Genomic DNA, 19,569 nt, shown 5'->3' with positions numbered 1-19,569 from the left:
TTGCCCACTTACAAAGAAATGAAGGGTCTATAATTTATATCATAGGTGTATTTTAAATGATAGAGACAGAATATCCACCAAAAATACATAAAACAAGTGCTATAAATTAAGTTGCAGTTCAGTGAGTGAAAAAGGTAATTGATCCCCAAGCAAAACATGACTTAGTAATTGGTGGAGAAACCCTTGTTGGCAAGCACAGAGGTAAGACGTTTCTTGTAGTTGGTGACCAGGTTTGCACAAATCTCAGGAGGGATTTCAGTCCACTCTTCTTTTCTCTAAATCCTTAAGGTTTCTTGGCAACTCAAAGTTTCAGCTCCCTCTATACATTTTCTATAGGATTCATGACGCGTACACACGATCGGTCCATCCGATGAGAACTGTCTGATGGTCAGTGGTGCCTACACACCATTGGTTAAAAAAACGATCGTGTCAGAACGTGGTGACTTAAAACACAACGACGTGCTGAAAAAAACGAAGTTCAATGCTTCCAAGCATGCGTCGACTTGATTCTGAGCATGCGTGGATTTTTAACAGATGGTCGTGCCTACTAACGATCGGTTTTGTCCGATCGGTTAGGTATCCATTGGTTAAATTTAAAACAAGATTGCTTTTTTTTACCCTATGGATAAATAACCGATGGGGCCCACACACGATCGGTTTTGAGTGTTCCTCGAGTGTTCAATAAGAAGTGCAGGGAAGCAATCTGCTAAATGCAAAGAGTAGTACATCACAGAACTTTACTGAAGTCAGACCAGTACAAGATGGATTCATTGTTTGCAATAGGCACTACACTTTGAACATAGACAATTTATGTATTTTGTTTTTACTTAGTAAGTCTTGTAGAAAAGTGCAGCTAAATGTTACTGTACCTTTTCTAGTGAGAAAATTTGATGCTGGAATCCATCATTTTTTTTAGTTGCTTCCTCAGATAAAGCTTTATACTTCTCTGCTTGGGTCTGCTGTACGTTTGCCGTTCTCTGTAGTCGTACACGCTCCTCCTCCAGTTCTTTTACACGAGCCAGAAGTGTTCGATTTTCATCATCCTGTTGATTACATAAAAAAAACAACATTAACGGTGGCCAATAAGCAACATAATTATTTAATATATAAAAAATTCAACAGTTAATAGGGTTAAAGATTGTAATGCTATACTGTGCTAATTCAGCTCTCCAGACATGTATTACAAGCTACAATGCACTACTTTTAGCTCCCGATACCATTTTCTCTGCCAATTACAGTGAGAGGCTTGACTGAACACGCAGGATTAGCCAAGCGTTCTAAGAAATAAATGCCACCAAACAGAAAAACTACATGCAAGTTTCCAAAAACAAGTCGTACATTTATAAGGAAAAAAATAAAAAAAATTGGTGAATGGCTCAATTACATATGAACTCCGGGAATTATCTGTATTGCATACTTACATTGGTCCGGATTGATACAACGCAAGTATGTGCATCTCTTACCTGATGGGCTAATGGGGAAGCTGGCAATCACTGCATTATTTAACGCTACAGTGTTAGTGGCAATTGGGATGTTACTGCCTTTCACCTACCCAATCAATCAGAGAACACCTTGTATTCACTGAACACAAGTAAGCCCCTGTGTTGTGTGTGCAGAAGGGAAGCCACATGCACATGACCTGAGCAGGACCCAGAAGATTATGGCCATCATTGACTACTACAGTGATATTCAGCTTTCAAAGTGGTCCATCCGTTAGGATTACAAGCATAATCCGTTCCAGGAGAATGCTTGTAATCCAAAGCACTTGCATATCAAAGCGAGTTTCCCCACAGAAGTCAATGGAAACGAAAATAATTTGTTCCACATTGACTTCTATGGTATGCAATAACGCATTTGGCCAGAGGTGGGGGGGCACCGGAGAGCCTTGGAAATACTCATAGATCGTTCGGCTGCCCTCGGAAAGGCTTTATTTTCCAGTGTTTGAGTATTTCGAAATGGCTCTGATCGGGTCTGGTGTCCCCGCACCTCGGCCACATGCGGTACTGCACACCGCAGAGGCTTGAATCCTGCTCATTTTGCGAGACAACACTCGCAAACCGAGTCAGGTTTAAAAAAAATAATAAAAATATTGCACGTATTGCGAAACGCTTGTTAACCGCGTTACTCGCAATCTGAGGTTCCACTGTACTTGCATTGTGCCAATCTGGACCAATACAAGTATGCAAAACAGATAATTCCTGCAGTTCAGACTTAGCTTCAGTATGCACCAGTTAAGTTGACAGTAATTCTGCAATTAATTTATTTACCTAAATAATTGTTAAACTGTTAAGGACATAAGGCTTTTACTTGTGAACTGTTTTAACCACTTAAGACCCAGACCAAAATGCAGGTAAAAGACCAGGCCCTTTTTTGCGATTCGGCACTGCGTCGCTTTAACAGACAATTGCACGGTCGTGCGACGTGGCTCCCAAACAAAATTGGCGTCCTTTTTTCCCCACACATAGAGCTTTCTTTTGGTGGTATTTGATCACCTCTGCGGTTTTTATTTTTTTAAACAAAAATAGTGACAATTTTGAAAAAAATTCTATATTTTTTACTTTTTGCTATAATAAATATCCCCCAAAAATATATATAAAAAAAAAATTCCCTCAGTTTAGGCCGATACGTATTCTTCTACCTATTTTTGGTAAGAAAAAAAAAAAAAAATCGCAATAAACGTTGGTTGGTTTGCGCTAAATTTATAGCGTTTACAAAATAGGGGATAGTTTTATTGCATTTTTATAAAAAAAAAATTTTTTTACTGCTAATGGCGGCGATCAGCGATTTTTTTCATGACTGCGACATTATGGCGGACACTTCGGACAATTTTGAAAAATTTTTGGGACCATTGTCATTTTCACAACAAAAAATGCATTGTTTATTGTGAAAATGACAGTTTCAGTTTGGGAGTTAACCACAGGGGGCGCTGATGGGGTTATGTGTGACCTGAAGTGTGTTTACAACTGTAGGGGGGTGTGGCTGTAGGTCTGACGTCATCGATTGTGTCCCCCTATAAAAATCGATGCTGCCGCCACAGTGAAGAACGGGGAAGCCATGTTTACACACGGCTCTCCCCGTTCTTCAGCTCCGGGGACTCCAGCGGCGATCGGGGCCGCGTGTCCTGCAGTCCCGGAGCTTCGGACCGGGTCGCGGGAGCGCGCCGCCCGCGACCCACGGCTGGGTACTAGTACAGGACGTACCTGTACATGGATGTGCCGACGTATATGTGCAGGAGGCGGTCCTTAAGTGATTAATAAAACACAGCTCATCTTTTTTTATTATTATGCATTTTTTTTTTTTAACTTACTCAAGTTTTTATATTACCACTGCATTAATTTAAAATTAAAGTGGTTTTAAACCTCAAACATGAAAAATGAAAAAAAAGCACATCCCTTTATTGTGTGTACTTGTGTCAGTTAGGAGCACTAAGTGTCACTTCATTCCCCTGCCATCAGCATGCATCACTTCTGACTAATTTTTCTGACACCAAGAGAAAAAAGGTGACAGGGGAGGGATCTGCAGCCGATTGACAGCCTCAGCTCTGTTCCTGTGTGCTGAGTGAAGGGGGTTTGTCCCATCCCTCCAATCAGCTGTCAGAGCTCTCCTTTTTTATTCCTCAGACAAGCTTTAAAGTTCAGCACTTTGGATGTAAAGAAGAAGTGGCTGCAGACAGACAGATACAACTTATGTAGGAGGATTTGTTTAATCTCTGTATCAACTGATGCCAGTCACTTCACTGGGTACATGTGAGGGTTTACAACCACTTTTAAATCTGTCTCCATTTGTATCCTGAAGAGATCCCAAATAAAGGTCAGTTTTCTCACATGAGATGTGTATCATTGGATGATAACTATAGTATATACCAGGGCTCAAAATTTCAAGTCCTGAGCTACTAGCCAGCCCTCAAGGGTTATTCGCCACCAGTTGCCCCGCCCAACCCCTACCATGTCCCGCCCCTACTCCCACCCCTAGACACGCCATCATAAATCTCATGAAATGACACTTAAATGTTTTATGCAGAATTAAGTTATAAAAATAAATATTAACAACAACTTTATTCGTGCCCAAAATTCGCAGCCTGTCCATGTCTATCAATGCAGCATGTGTGCCCAGTGAAGCAAAATGTCCCCATTTTGCAGCCAGAGTCCTCCACCATTTTGCAGCCTACCGGTGCTGGGTAGGAGAGGAGCTGCTGCCACCTGGTTGTTCAAACCGCGGGGAACATAACAGCTTTCAATTCAATAGCTGTTTTCCCCGCCGCGCGTCATATACAGCCCCTCCCCCCTTTTCCGGGAGACTTTGATAGACAGATCACCCGTCCAATCCTGGGACGGGTGATCTGTCTATCAAAGTGCCCGTACAAGGGGGAGGGGCTGTATATGACGCATGTTTTTGGGGAACACAGCTATTGAATTGAAAGCTGTTATTTTCCCCGCTTTCTAAACAACCAGGCAGCGACGACTCTCCTCTCCTTGCTCGCCCCCCCCTGCTCCCAGGCAGCCCACACTCGCCAGCCCTCAAAATTTACTCGCACAATGCGAGTGTAAATTTTGAGGGCTAGTATATACAGTACATTTTGGTTTTAAAGCAGTAAAATATTTCTAATACAATGCTCTGTAAACAAAAGTTTTCACTCACAGGCAATTTAAAAAGAAAATTAACCAAAAATGCACCAATTAATAATTAGAGTGCCAGGCTTTTCATATATATTTGCTTTGAACCTATGAAACTTAGTTTAGTGTGCTGTGAATGGACAGTTTGTAACCACTAATTCTGCACTTTTCATTTACAATTTAGAACTGGATCTTTTGACAACTGGAAGAAACTAAAAAATTTTTTTAAATCTTTATTACATTTATTTTAATGAAATGCTTTTGGAGTAAAAATCTATCTAAAAGATAGTTTTCTAGTTAACATACATTAATAATTTAGTTTATTCAACATGAAATGGAGCTTAGTTATGTAGCATGAGGCTGTATATGCTGCAATATTTAAATTGTTTGTAAACTCATTCAATGAATCCAAGCTCTGCAAGCTGAGATAAATTGCACTGCATTGATGCATTCACACAATTTCACAGAAACCATGAGATAAAACAAAGTTCAGGAATATTCCTTTATCCCATTTTTTTGCAAATCTACATTCACTACAAACTGTATGTTTGAATCAGTTCTGATATTGCTGTTTTACTAACATTGTTATTCTAAATAGGAAACCTTCATTTTGGGCACCATTGGTTTCCGCTGCTGTCAATCACATTCTGTTACGAGCGAGCAGGGGCAGGGATGAGCTGCCCTGTTTGTGTCAATGGACACATACAGGGAGTCTCGGGAGCGAGCCTGCATGAGTGCACCATGGGCAGCGGCTTCCTATGGGGGCAATCGCTGAGAAGGAGGAGCCAGGAGTGCCGGTGGGGGACCCCAAGAACAGGAGTACTGGTGCTGCTCTGTGCAATACCATTGCACACAGCAAGCAAGTATGATATGTTTGGTATTTTAAAAGAAAAAACACAAAGGGCTTAAAGGGGTTGCAAACACTCGTGTTTTTTCACCTTGTGCATCGTAAGCATTAAGGTGAAAAAACTTCTGGTAGTGACCTGCCCCCCAGCCCCTCATTTTACTTACCTGAGCCCCATATTTCCCACAGCGTGGACAGGCTGTCCCTCTCTGCACAGGGTCTCGGCTCTTGGATAGATTGCTAGCAGCGCAGCCATTGGCTCCCATTCAATGACGCGGGCGCAGGGGGGCAGGGCCGAGTCCAGCATTCTCATCTATGAACGCAAATGCTGGACTCGGGAGCGCACCAGCAAGGAAACCCCCCCCCTGGAGAACGCATCCCCTAGGGTGGTTATCTGATGCGGGGGGGACCTGCGAGGGGGACCCCAGAAGTCGAGGGTCGGGGCCACTCTGTGCAAAACGAGCTGTAAGTTTGACATGTTTGTTATTTAAAAAAAAAAAGGAAATTTTAAATCACTGAAATATTACTTTAAGGCAGGCCATAGATGATGCGATTTTTTTTTTTAATATGCGGCTTGTACTCAAGTCAATTAATGGATCGATTTGGGTACAATCGGCTTACCCATAGATGGTTTAAGACTCGGCTGTTCCCTGCTGAAAACGGCTGAGATTCAAACCATCTTTGGCCGGCTTTAGTGACTAGAGTTCTCCTTTAAGACAAAGGTGTAGTTTTGCTTTAACCTGACAGGAGTAAATTCAGGACATTTAGAAAAAGACCAACTGTGCCAACAGGCCTGGAACATTGATTTTACCTTTTTATTACATTCATGTGTTATGTTGTCTAACTCCTCTTGCATGACTCGTAGCTTTGCTTTAAGAAATCTAATTTGAGCTTCTGTGGAAAGAAAACATATATGCACTGTATAAACTGTTATGTATGCACACTATACTTTGCAATGAAAATCTCCAAAAGGTACGTTCAGTTGTGGCAAGTCAATTTGTGGAAACATTTTAAAAATAAATTAATGATTTTTCCTAACTATACATTGATTTGACTAAAAGTCGCAAACCAAAGATCTTCCATTTAATGAGCTCCTGACTGATTTAGACTCAAATATTAGAGTGTGTGTGTGTGTCTGAGAACTGATCACAAAAGGATAATTTACAATAGATTGTCTTGATTTGTAATGTATAGATCACATCTTTACAAAGTACGAAACTAAGCTTTTCTTTCACTTGAATTCTATTGGAATTGATAAGAAACATGGACACTTACACAGTGCAAAAAAAAACAAATAAAATGTACGATAACCGGTATAGAGTTGAAGGGAGTTACAGTACCCTTTCGCAAGTATTGAACTTTAAAGCAATGACGCAATGATAAATAAAATAACCAAGCAACGTTAAATTGTAAGGTGGAGAAATATAAAAGTCATGCTTGAGATCGCGATATGCTTCATGTCCAAAAAAAGGCCCCTTCAACTGGGAACGGCAGAACTGAAGACAATGTCATTGTCCATGGGACCAAAAAGGGGTAACCGTTCTTGCCTGTGGGCAAAGGGCCCATTCTGGAATGGAGAGGATCGGAAATAAGAGATGAAGAGATAGAGGAGAGAAAGGGGAGGGAAGGAAAAAAAAGGGGGGGGGGGGAGGAGGCCCTCCCTGTCCCTGAGGCTAAAGAAATACACACGCACCGTTATAGGTTACAGTTCCAGGAAGCGCGTAGGCTGTTGTGTTGATGGAAAGTAATCTAACCAGGGCTGGCAGGTATGTAGGAATTTATTGTGGGTATCAGCAAAATCAATCTTTTCGATAAATTAAACAATGAAAGAATCACTTGTTTGTGATCACTTGATCCATCTCTAGCTACACACATGGCCACTATAAGACCCACATCTGTGAATGATCTGGTCAGACACGCCTCTTCCCTTTCTGTAAAATACAATCTTGTGTCATGAAGCTCGTTTTGAAAGGCATGGCTATTAGGCTGGCCATAGGTTAGATTATGCAATTTTCTTTCCTTCAACCACAGGTTACATTACAATCGCTGTGCTATGGTATTCTGACAGCAGGAGGTTTCCTCCCCGTCAGAATACAATGATCACTGCTGGCGGCTACGGTGGCCGGTACTGATTGTATGAAACAAACCTGACAGGCTTGTTATACTGAAGTCTATCGATCGACTTCAGTACAACCAGCCTGCTCTTAGACGTATCAAACTTTGTCCAGTTGCTGTTGAACCGGCTGAATTTTGATTTGTCTATGCCAAGCTTTACTCAACTTTGCCAGTGCAGAGCTGTGCATTGTGAAGGCCTGTTTAGGTGAAGTTCTTTTTTTTTTTTTATATATATATATATATATACGTTTTTATTGATTTTTCAAAACACAGACAAAACATTTACAATTACAAAAACAATAAACAAACAAAGACAAAAGCAAAAAAAAAAAAAAAAACACATGCATACATTGGTCTTACGTGGTATTTATGGAATTCTTGCAATAAACATTACATCAAGTTATAGCGTAAAAAACATAATATAGTTCTCCTGTTAACTCGATTTTCAAGTTTGAAGGCAATACAGTCCTATAGTATATACGTCAATATAAAATATTCAAGTGTTAATGGGTATTTGCCCAATACCCGACGGAAAAGGGCTAATAGTCGTATTCCTCTAAAAAGCTTCAGAGGCGGTGGAAGAATCCATCAGCCATTTGGACCAAACCTTCTCATATTTGAGGAGACATCCTCTATTAATATAGGTCTCCTTATATAATTGTAAGCTATTGTTAATAAGTCGTTTCCACATAGACAGTGATGGGGGGGGGGGGGAGTTTTTTTCCAACTAAGAGCTATAGCTTTGCGAGCATAGAACAAAAGCAGCCCCATCAGAGTACCCCCTGCTACCGTGGGAATATATTGCTCTATCAGACCCAAAATACATAATGCCATTGATATTTGTAGTGGAATAGAAGTAATTTGTAATATAAAAGCTAGTATCTCTTCCCAGTACCCCACTATTACTGGACAGGTCCAAAAAATATAAGTAAAGTCTCCAGGAATCCCCCCACATTGCCAACAACCAAGGACAGAGTCCGGATTAATTTTATATAATATATGAGGAGTACAATTCTATTTTAATGTACAGAACAAGTGATAGATTTGGGAGTGATGTGCCCAGGGAGGAAAGAAGCAAAAATAGCACACGTCCTTAAAATCCCCACAATGATTCCCTTTTATGTCAGGATGGCACCTAAGTTTGATAGCCAGAGGGTTTCAGGGCCAGTATAAATAAGATGGGAGATAGAGGGCACACTTGTCGGGTTCCCCTGTGAATATCTATTTGACGTGAGCTATATCTATACCTAGCTAGGAAAGTATTAATTTGATTTGCCAAGACTTTATTGATCAGTTTGAAATCTACATGAATACGTGAGATCGGACGGTAGTTAGCACAGTCCCCATGACCCATTCCCGGTTTAGGAATGACATGGATAAAAGCTGCATTTTCATACTTGGTCTTGGGCTGCAATTCTAGAACAGAACATAGAAAGGTCGCCCTGGGACTTTTAGTGAGGTGAATACGAATAGCCATTAAACATACCAGAAGTAAACATAGTCTCAATATTTATTTAAAAAATGTCATACGCATATAAATAGCATAGATGGGTGTCAAGCAGATAAAAAAGTAAAGTACAATGTAAAAATTGTCATGAACATACAATACATATAGAATGCAGTAACACAAGCATCCAATATAACCATACGCGCTTCGCAAGACAAGGCTTGCTTCTTCAGGGGTGGATCTATGTGTAGTATATCAATCGGCCTGGCCAGATTACCAAATGCTGGCTTTCCAAAGGACGGCAACGAAAAATATCCAGCACGGAAGCTGAGGAGGCAGAACCCAACCTGACCCAACAGGGGACAACCGGAAGGGAGACACGGCATGGGAAGAGGTATATTTCCCGAAAAGTCTAACAATGTTCATTGTGGATGTCAGCCACAGCCCGATTAAAGCTTCTGCCCGTGGAGTAGAGAAAAGTGAAGAGGGGTATAATTCAAAGTATACCCATCATTAATGATTGACAAGGTTGTGTAAAAAAAAATGTTTTGCTTTCTTTCCTGCATTTTCCAAAAACTTGTGACAAAAAATATATATATATTTTTTAAAGACTCCTTATGCCATTCAGAAAACACCTTAGGGTGTTTGCTTTCCAAAATGTGATCATTATGTGGGCGTTTCTGCTGTCCTAGCACTTCAGGGACTCAAGAAATATAAGTAATCAAGAAACTAGATGCGTAATTAATGTTCCTTAAGAGCCCAAAATGTGCTCCTTGGATTTTGAGCATCTCTATGCATCTTGGCTGTGAAAAAAAAAGTCTCAAACATATACCCACACTAAGAAAGGGGTAGCAGAATGTGTTTTGGAATGTAATTGTAAGTAGTCAATGCCATGTGTGAGAAATAACTTGTTAAAATGACAACTTTGTGGGTAAAAAACACACATTTCACATACATTTAATTTCTTAATTTTCCAAAAAAAAGTGACAACAAATTACAACTTCAAAAAACTCACCATGCTTCTTACTAAATACCTTGGACAGTCTACTTTCAAAGAAGTGTAATTTGGGGAGGGGATGTTTTTATATTGTCCTGACATTTCAAAGCCTCAATAATGAGATATGCAATCAGTACCCCAGGATTGTTCAATTTTCAAATATATATACTTTCACACAGACTTAGAGCCAGTTTACACACAAGCGGCACGACTTTGGGGGCGACTCGACAAGGCGATCTCAAGGCGACTTGAGAGGCAACTTGTAAAATGACTTCTGTATTAAAGTCAATGTAAGTTGCCCTGAGTCGTCTCCAAAGTCGTACAGGAACCTTTTTCTAAGTCGGAGCGACTTGCGTTGCTCCTATTATAACGGTTCCATTGACTACTGCGGACCGCGACTTGTCAGTCAAATTATATTTGCAAAATTTCATAACAAAAACAAAAAACTTGTTTTCTTTTCAAAATTTCCAGTCTTTTTTCCTTTATAAAGCAAAAAACAACTACCAAGTGGTGATTAAATACCACCAAAAGAACGCTTTCTCGGTCTCAAAGATATAAAATGTATTTGGGTACAGTACAGGTTGAATGAGAATTTGTCATTTAACGTGTGACAGGGGGTGAAACATTCCGATATTGAAGTAGTTAAATTCCCCAAGGTGACCATTCAAATCTGACAGTTTAGAAATATTTGAGACGTGCTATATTGAATTACTCATATGGTTAATATATCTCTCGGGGGCATAGCAATCCTAATTAAAATTGGAGATTTTAATTCACTTCTACTGTAGTCCATCATCACCTTTATCAGAAAATTCCAAATTATGGCCACACTTACAGTAAAAAATAACATTCTATCCTGAAATTGGTTTCTCTTCAAGTCTACGCTGAGGTTCCTGTTAACTGCCAAGACGAAAAGTTCATGGGGCAGTTTTTAATTCTGACCCCCAACACTTGAACATATTAAAAAAAAAAAAAAGATATCCCCTTGGGGCATTCTGTAAAATAAAAATATTAAAGTGAAGGTCCGGCTTAAAAAAAATAATAATTAAAAGTCAACAGCTACAAACACTGTAGCTGCTGACTTTTAATAAGGACACTTACCTGTCCAGGATGCCGGCGATGTTGAATGCCGAATAATCGCTCGGGTCACGGCTGCGCCGCCGCCATCCTCGATGAGGGAATCAGGAAGTGAAGAGTTGCAGCTTCACTGCCCGATTCCCTACTGCGCATGCGCGAGCCGCGCGAAGCTATGTGAATGGGCTGATGTCTCCTGGGACACACACAAGGTCCCAGAAGATACCACTCCCCATTTCCCAGGAGGCAGCGCTAAGGGGAGAAGAAAGAAGACCCACCACGAACGAGGAATTGGCAGATTAGGACGATCTGCCTAGTAACAGCCACTTCTGGTAAGTATAAAAAATGTATATATTAGTCTTTTTGGCATTTTTTTTTTTCTTTTTAAAAGGTGGGCCTCCACTTTAAGTTTGCTAATCTTTTTGCATGGCAAACTCTCCATCTATCTCAAGTCCTGCTATGTCCTTTTTTGTCTGGTCTGACAGAAGATTTGGCGTTTTGACATCTAAAAGTGAAACATTAGTTATGGATGGCAAATGGGCTTATTATACTTATTTATTTGACTATACAAACGGTACTGCCTGGACAAAACGTCAAATATATGACACCTGACTAAATACGACAAGCATGCAGAGCTGCGGAGCAGAAAGGATCACTGTCAGAAACCAACAGAACAGTCATACAGAAGCCAGAATTAGATATGACAGAATCCCATGACCTGATATTACTTTCTGGCAGAAAGCAGAGTTTTCAAAACCTTGAGTTATTTCTGACAAAAGAATTTAATAAAATATTTCCTTGATCACTGTTCCAACACAAAAGTCGAGCATTATATGCATCATTTGCCGCCACTGTCAGCTCAGGGTCTGAGGTTCATGGTTTCATCTCACACACAAGTTGCATTGGCTCATGCCCAATGCTGACACTGCAGCACAATATCAAGGGAGACCAGAAGTAGCGGAGGTGACAGACATCCTTTGGATGAGACATGAAGCAAATCTATTACTCACACTTCAACAACTCGTAGCCACATGGGCTTTGCTGCAATGCTGTCAAAAAATCAACACCCCCTCCTCTTTAACCAGTGCGGTTATACTGTAAATGGGACTATTTAGCTGTACTTACACTGTTACCTTGAACTAAGATTTTTTTTTCCCGGAAAGTTTACTTTTGGGTTTTTCTGTTCATTGAGACTCCAATTGTTAACTCCTCCTCCTGACAATGCTAGTTGCCTTGCCTGTCTATCATGCCTATCCTCAACACTTTGAGGTAATAACAAATATGCAGATGAGTTTGCTCTGACTTTCATAATCCGATTACTTGTTCTAGATCTGAGATTCAGAGCAAAGAGAAGCTAGTGGATCAGCAAAGAATCCAGTCAAATTGTATATTTAGAAGGAAGTCAATAATGGCAGTCCACCTTTTTTTTTTTTTTTAAAGAGAAGTTTAAAGCGAAGATTCACCCAAAAGGGGAATTTCTGCTTTAGGTGGCCACTGACTATGGGCCCTGGCTTTTAAGGGAACACTACTTGTTGGGAGGTGTGTGCTTGCTTCGGATTCAAGTCCATGTTTCACCAAACTGGAGGACCTATATCAGGGCTCAAGTCCTGCGGGAACGCGTGGGAACGGAGTTCCTGCACTTTTTTCACAACAGGAACTCAGTTCCCTTTGCAGGACTAGAGCAACCGAGAGCAGCTGAGCCGCCCAAGCCAATCCTTCACTAAGTGGCGATGCCCAGCTCGAGTCACTGTCAGGGGCAGGCGAACCTTAGTAATCCTTTATGTTACTGGCCACTTCCTGTATATGGATTCATCAGGTAGTGTGCAGGTATTCTGTCACTTCCTCGATGCCGCAATGTCTCCTGGGAGCTTTTGTCATTGTTCTTAGGAGACATTGCGGAGGTCTGCTGCAAGTTTTTCGCAGGATTTAGAAAAAACCTGCTTAAAAAAAAAAAAACATGCAGTGTAGTAATTATGCATATGAGCGTATCATTTTTTTTTTTTTGGTGGGGGAGTGGATCTTGGGTGGGAGTTCCCACACTTTTTTCTCCAGGACTTTACCCCTGATCTATATAGATATTTGGGGTGTCTAGGCCCAAACCAGCAATGACTACTTCAGACTGTAAGACAGAGATGTTCATATCATCAGCTTAAAGCAACCTGCTGCTGCTAACAAAGCAAACAAAATATTGACATGCATTAAAAAGAGGATGAACTCCGGGGATAAAACGATCATTCTCCCACTCTACAAGACTCTGGTCCGGCCGCACCTAGAGCATGCTGTTCAGTTCTGGGCACCAGTCCTCAGGAAGGATGTACTGGAACTGTAGAGAGTCCAGAGAAAGGCAACAACGCTAATAAAGGGTCTGGAGGATATTAGTTATGAATACCCACTAAGTCAAGATCAAGGCTGTGTCCGTCCATGAACGAAAGAGAAAATCCTATTTTCTCTTATCGTCCATGGACGGACACAGCTCCATAAGTCTTGACAAGTGGGACGTCCCCAAGCAGTGTCAGTAAAACCAATTTAACTTCACCCCAAACAAGCAGAGCTCCTCAACGGAGGAGTTGCAACTTTAAACAGCCACCTGCAAAACCTTGCGGCCAAAAGAAGCATCAGAAGATGTATTTACATCAACCTTGTAAAACTTGGAAAAAGTGTGAACGGACGACCATGTCGCTGCCTGACACACCTGTGAGACAGATGCTTGATGTCAGAAAGCCCAGGTAGCACAAATAGCCCTGGTCGAATGTGCCGTGACCGGAAAGGACGGCACCCGTCCCTGAAGAGCATAGGCCTGCATGACAGTCTGCCTGATCCACCGAGAAATGGTGGCTAACGAGACCGCCAGGCCCTTTTGTGGACCAGACACTGACACAAAAAGTGAGTCAGATCTCCGAAACGGAGTTGTAGCAGACAGGTACACCCCCAAAGAGCGTACCACATCTAAAGTATGAAGGGCAACCTCCCTAGGATGCATAAGGATGGAAGTACAATGTCCTCATTCAGGCAAAAAGCCGAAACCACCTTCGGAAGAAAGGAAGGTTGCGAGTGCAACACCGCCTTATCCTTATGGAGGATTAAGTATGGCGACTTGCAAGGCAAGGCCGCCAACTCAGAAACCCTTCTGACAAAAGTAATGGCCACCAAAAAGGCCACCATCTGAGATAGCGTCAAGAGAGGAAGTCTCTCTGATGTTTTCAAAGGGAGATCCCTGAAGAACCGAGAGCACCAGATTCAAATCCCATGGAGGAAGAGGTGGTTCAAGAGGGGGAAGTATATGACGAACCCCCTGCACAAAAGGTACCCACTAGAGAATGGGCCACCAAAGGCCGCTGAAAGAGCACAGCCAAGGCTGAAAACTGCCCCTGAACGGCGCTTAAGGCAAGTTTTTGATCCACTCCAAGCTGTAAAAACAGCAGGACCCTGGACACCGAAAATGTCCATGAACGCCACCCCATCTTTTCGCATAAAGCGATGAGGCCTTCCAGGTGAGATGGTCGATCTTCCTGGAAGAAGACTTCCGTACCCTCAGCATGGTTAAGATGACCGAGCCGGAAAGCCCCCAGTCTCTGAAGAAATGGCCTTCAATAGCCATGCCGATAAAGCCAGCGACTGTTAAAACAGGATGAAGTATAGGACCTTGAGACAGAAGGTCCTCCCGCATTGGCAACCGCCAGGGTACATCCACCACCAGGCGCACGAGATTGGCGTACCAAGGACGCCAAGGTCAATCTGGAGCGATTAAAAACATCGGGATCCCCTCGGCCTCCACTCTGCGGAGCAGCCGAGGAAGCAACTTTAAATGTGGGAAAGGCATAAAGTAGCCGATACTGACCCCACAGGGCCACCAACGCGACTGACGCGTCTTTACAGGGAGCTCTAGACCTGGCCACGAACCCTGACACCTTGCGGTGGAGAAGAAAGGCCAGGAGATCCACGCCCTGTGAGCCTCACCTCCTGCAAAGGAGTCGAAACCCCTCCGAGTGCAAAGACCAGTCGCCCTGGTCCAGCATTTGGCGACTCAGGTAGTCCGCCTGCCAGTTTTCCTGATGGTTGACATAAGCCACAGCCGTGGTGTTGTCCGACTAAATCCCGACCGGATGACATCGCAACCTCCACGATCACGAGGAGAGGCGTAGCCTGAACGCACGGAGATCTAAGACATCGAAAGGCAGATGGGATTCCACTAGAGTCCATCGACCCTGGGTCGACTGGACCCCCCAGACACACCCCCAACCAGTGAGGCTGGCGTCAGTCGTAATCACCGTCCACTGGAAGGGAAGAAACGACTTCCCGGACCGAAGAGCCAGGGATCTTAGCCACCAATTCAGAGAGACCCCGACTAGGTGGCTTACCTGAATCTGACGATCCAGAGACAAAGGAGATTTGTTCCTTTAGGACAGTATCTCCTGCAAAACACTAGTGTGGAACTGGGCATAAGGTACCATCTAAAAGGGGGCTACTATGAGGCCCAGGATTCGAATGCAGAAAACGGAGAGATGACCAATTGCGGGATGCCAACTGTTTCACCGCAGACCGAAGAGTCTGCAATCACTCCAGGGGAAGAAAAACCTTTGCTTCCGAGGAGTCCAGAATCAACCCTAGGTACTCCAAACGCTGAGTCGGGACCAGGACGGGGGAAAGGCTTCATGCATTGGCGGGTTTGGGTGCCGGCTTGTTCGGCTTACACACCCAGGGACGTTTCTGTCCCCCAGCTGAGCCTTTGTCGGCCTGAGAGGATTTACCCGCGGGCCCTGACTGACGAAAAGACCGATTCTGAGTGGGGAACGAAGGACCCGGCTTACGGCGTGGCTCATTTCCCCTGGTGGACTAAGGGAGGAGCGTGCTCTTACTCCCAGTGACATCTTTGATAATGTCATCCAACTAGGTACAAAAAGGGGTACCGAACCGCCAGGCGCTGAGGAACTACAAGGACTTCTGCGGCCTTTCCTATTCCTTATCAATAAACTTGTCAAAATAAAGGAAATATAAGGAAATTTGATTTGTGTGCCCAAAAAAGACAGAGCCCTCAGAGGATACCTCCGCTGCACTATACAGCATAAGAGAGTCCATTACAGTAGTAATAAGCGCACTGACAAGTGCCCTGTCACTGACCCAAGTCATGAGTGACAAGGAAGATCCTGGTCCACTTTCACAGGCAACACAGAACCAGGGACCTGACAGCCAGGTCCTGGTCTGAGTCAGAGCAGTCCCCAGGGGATAGTGGGGGGAGGGGGCACTTTTCAACCCCCCCTAACACCCGCACGCTGCTCCAACAAAGTGTTCATGAACCGCAGGTGCAGGAGCCCCAGCAGCCACCTCTGGCATGTTTTGGGGAGGGAGAACCAGACACTGACTCCATCCAGATAGCTCTCAGGGACCCATTCTAGACCTGAATAAAGCCCACCCTCCTTGCTACGCTGACCGGTGGTCACCCAAGGGGCTCACCAACCACAGGAGGAGACCGTTCAGCGCCGCTGCCTACCCTCAGAACACAGCGAGTGTGAGGAGAAACGCTGTGAGGTAAAACATGTGGAGATCAGTGCTGCGCGCTGTACAAGCCTAGCACTAGAGGCCAAAACCACCTCCAAAATGGCCGCCGGACGCCACAGTAAAATGGCTGACCACAATAGTAAGCTGCGCCATAGCGCGACCACAACAAAATGGCCGCCAATGGGAATTCACAATGGTAACAGCAGGCTTCAAAAAATTTCGCCGGCGGCAAAACGTTGCAACGTGGATGAGAAGGCCTAATGAGGCCTTTCTGAAGCAAACACACCCCCACAAAAATACACAGGCCCAGACACCCCATAGTCCCCTAGTGGGAAAATTAGCCCCCCCACAGGTCCATCCCGGCAGCAATAGAACAGCAGAGGGAAATATGACAGAGAGCAGGGAAGGGAGGACAGGAGGACCCCCGAACCCCAGGAAGCGGGAAGGACTGTACTTACCTGTCCATGCGAGGACCCACTGACGCATTCCTGACAGGCATACACCGCGTAGGAGTAGCTGTCGGCCCGGTTCACCACAGCCCAGTCATATGTGGACCCTGGAGCCAAAGCTCACCGGCCACCCCAGGAGCCATGGGGTATGTCGTGGCAGACCCAGCCGCTTTGCAAAGGTGTGCTCGCGCTTGCTGGCCGGACTGAGGAGACTACAAGGATCTATATATCCAGCCTGTCTCTCAGCCAACAGTTGATAGAAGATTCTTCAAGAATAAAAGAAAATAAAATAAATATAAAAATGTCCTCAGGGCGCTGGGCCCAAAGGGAGCCATACGTCCTTCTCCTTTGCTAGGCAGAAATAAACTGAGGCTGCATGCTGCAGGGAGGAGGGTTATGTTCAGAGGGACTGCCCCCTGTCAAAGAATCATGTTTTTTATTATCTCACATGTTTCTGCCTAGTCATCTCCTGTAAACAGGAACATAACCCACTTGTCAAGACTTATGGAGCTGGGTCCGTCCATGGACGATAAGAGAAAATGCATTTCCACTATACAGTGTATCACTAAATGGTGGACCAAGTGACAGCCTTGTCCAGACTGCAGCCACGCAACTTAACAGCCTGGATGTCTTCTCCTGTGTGTACCCCTCCACCTGCCACGCCGCCACTGTCAACCTCACAGCAAGGCAGAGAGTTGGGAGGTGAAGCAGAGGGGAAGGGGAGCTGCCCAACTTTTTACGTTAACAGGAGGGTGATTAGTTGCTAGAACTTGGGGAAGTCTCAGTAACAACTTACCTGCTTGTTAACATGGAAAATTGGGCAGCCCCTGCCCTTTGTTCAGACCTTCTGTGTCATGATGTAAAGAAGAGACTAAATACAAGGAATTAAGGTGGATGGGGGGGGGGGGGCAGCAGACACTGATGTAGAGCAGGGGGCTGTGATGTAAAGGGGAAAAACCAAGGAAACTGATGTAAGGGGGAGGGGCATGAGCTTTGTTTTGAAGGGGGGGATTGAGGACACTTGTGTGAAGGAGGGACTGCGATATGAAAGGGAACTGTAGACTGCAGGGGGGGGGAAATCACCACAGTCGACCAGTTCTGCGAGGGCATCATATGACATCCTCTCGTAAATGCGCCCCCTCATGCACTGGCTGTGGCGCCAATCAGTGCTGCCAATACGTGCTTAACAGTGCCTCTTCATCAGTGCCGCCTTATCAGTACCCATTAGTGCGACCTATAAGTGCAGCCTATCAGTGTCCATCAGTGCTGCCTATTAGTGCCAAAAAATCACCTGTTTGAAAAACAGAAACTAAGAAAAAAGTTTTTAGATTTTTTTCAAAAATAAATAAAAATATAAAAACCCCAGTGATGACTAAATACCACCAAAAGAAAGCTCTGTGTAAAAAACAATGCTACAAATGTCATATGAATACAGTGCTGTATGACCGTGCAATTGCTGTATTGACCGTGCAACGGTGCTGAAAATTGGCCTGGGCTGGAAGGCGGTAAAAGTGCCCAGTGGGCAAGTGTTTGAAAGGGGGATATCAGGACTCTTAAATCCTCTTTGGAGCCATTGGGAGCCTTTGGCCAATAAAAACTGCAATAACCACATCCAAAGGGTGAGTAAGATTTAGGCCTTCTCTATTAGAAAGTTTTATTCAAATATTTAGGAGGAGAACACTACTATCCTGGACCTTCCCATCTTAGTGTCCAATGTGTCCGCCATAATATCGCCGTCCCGATATAAATCGCAGATCGTCGCCATTACTAGTAAAAAAATAAATTGTAATAATAATAAAAATGCTATAAATCTATCCTCTATTTTGTAGACGCTATAACTTTTGCGCAAACCAATAAATATACGCTTATTGCAATTTTTATTACTGAAAATATGTAGAAGAAGAATACATATCGGCCAAAAATGAGAAAAAAAATTGCTTTTTTAGCAGCTTGCTATGGGAGCACCCAAGCCAGAGCTCCATGTGTCAATTCAGACACGGAGCCGCGGTTTGACCCTGCCCCCCCCCCTCTCCCAATTGGCTAACTGACTTTGATTGACAGTAGTAGGAGCCAATGGCGCCGCTGCTGTGCCAATCAGGAGGGAGTGTCCTGGACGGCCGAGGCGTTCGTGCACATTGCTGGATAGAGATGGGGCTCAGGTAAGTATTAGGGGGCTGCTGTACACAGAAGGCTTTTTATTTTATTGCAAAGAATGCATTAAGATAAAAAACCTTCTGCCTGTACAATCACTTTAAGTAGTATGAATTGGATGTTGATGCAAAACAAGTCCCGGCATTTGGTGTTGGGTCAGACAACACGAACTGTCACACTGCAAAACAGCACCTCTAGTGGTTCTTTAGGCTCCATCTACAATTTTAGTTGCCAAATCTAATTAATGGCAGCCAAAGTAAAGCCTCATACACACGATTGGACCTCCAACTGATTTTTCCGTTAATTTTGCTCCGAATGTTGCGTTGTCCGTGAACTCGGTACACACGGTACTTTTTCAACCAACAAACATAGTGACATAATAG

At 43.7% G+C, this 19,569-nt stretch overlaps 1 protein-coding gene across 1 annotated transcript in view; it reads right to left on the bottom strand.

Annotated features, from left to right (window-relative positions):
• TEX9 (testis expressed 9) overlaps positions 1-19,569 on the bottom strand; it is a 94,358-nt gene that overhangs the window by 39,774 nt on the left and 35,015 nt on the right. Inside the window, exons 8-9 of the mRNA XM_040342739.1 lie at positions 6,269-6,351; positions 870-1,043 (exon numbers count right to left, since the gene is read on the bottom strand). Coding sequence (XP_040198673.1) covers positions 870-1,043; positions 6,269-6,351 — 257 coding nt within the window. The remainder of the gene's footprint in view (positions 1-869; positions 1,044-6,268; positions 6,352-19,569) is intronic.

This window comes from Rana temporaria, chromosome 3 (genome assembly GCF_905171775.1).
Source record: "Rana temporaria chromosome 3, aRanTem1.1, whole genome shotgun sequence".
NCBI classification, from domain to species: domain Eukaryota; kingdom Metazoa; phylum Chordata; class Amphibia; order Anura; family Ranidae; genus Rana; species Rana temporaria.
Note: the sequence above shows the minus strand (reverse complement) of the source record. Positions and strands in the feature narration are given on the sequence as shown.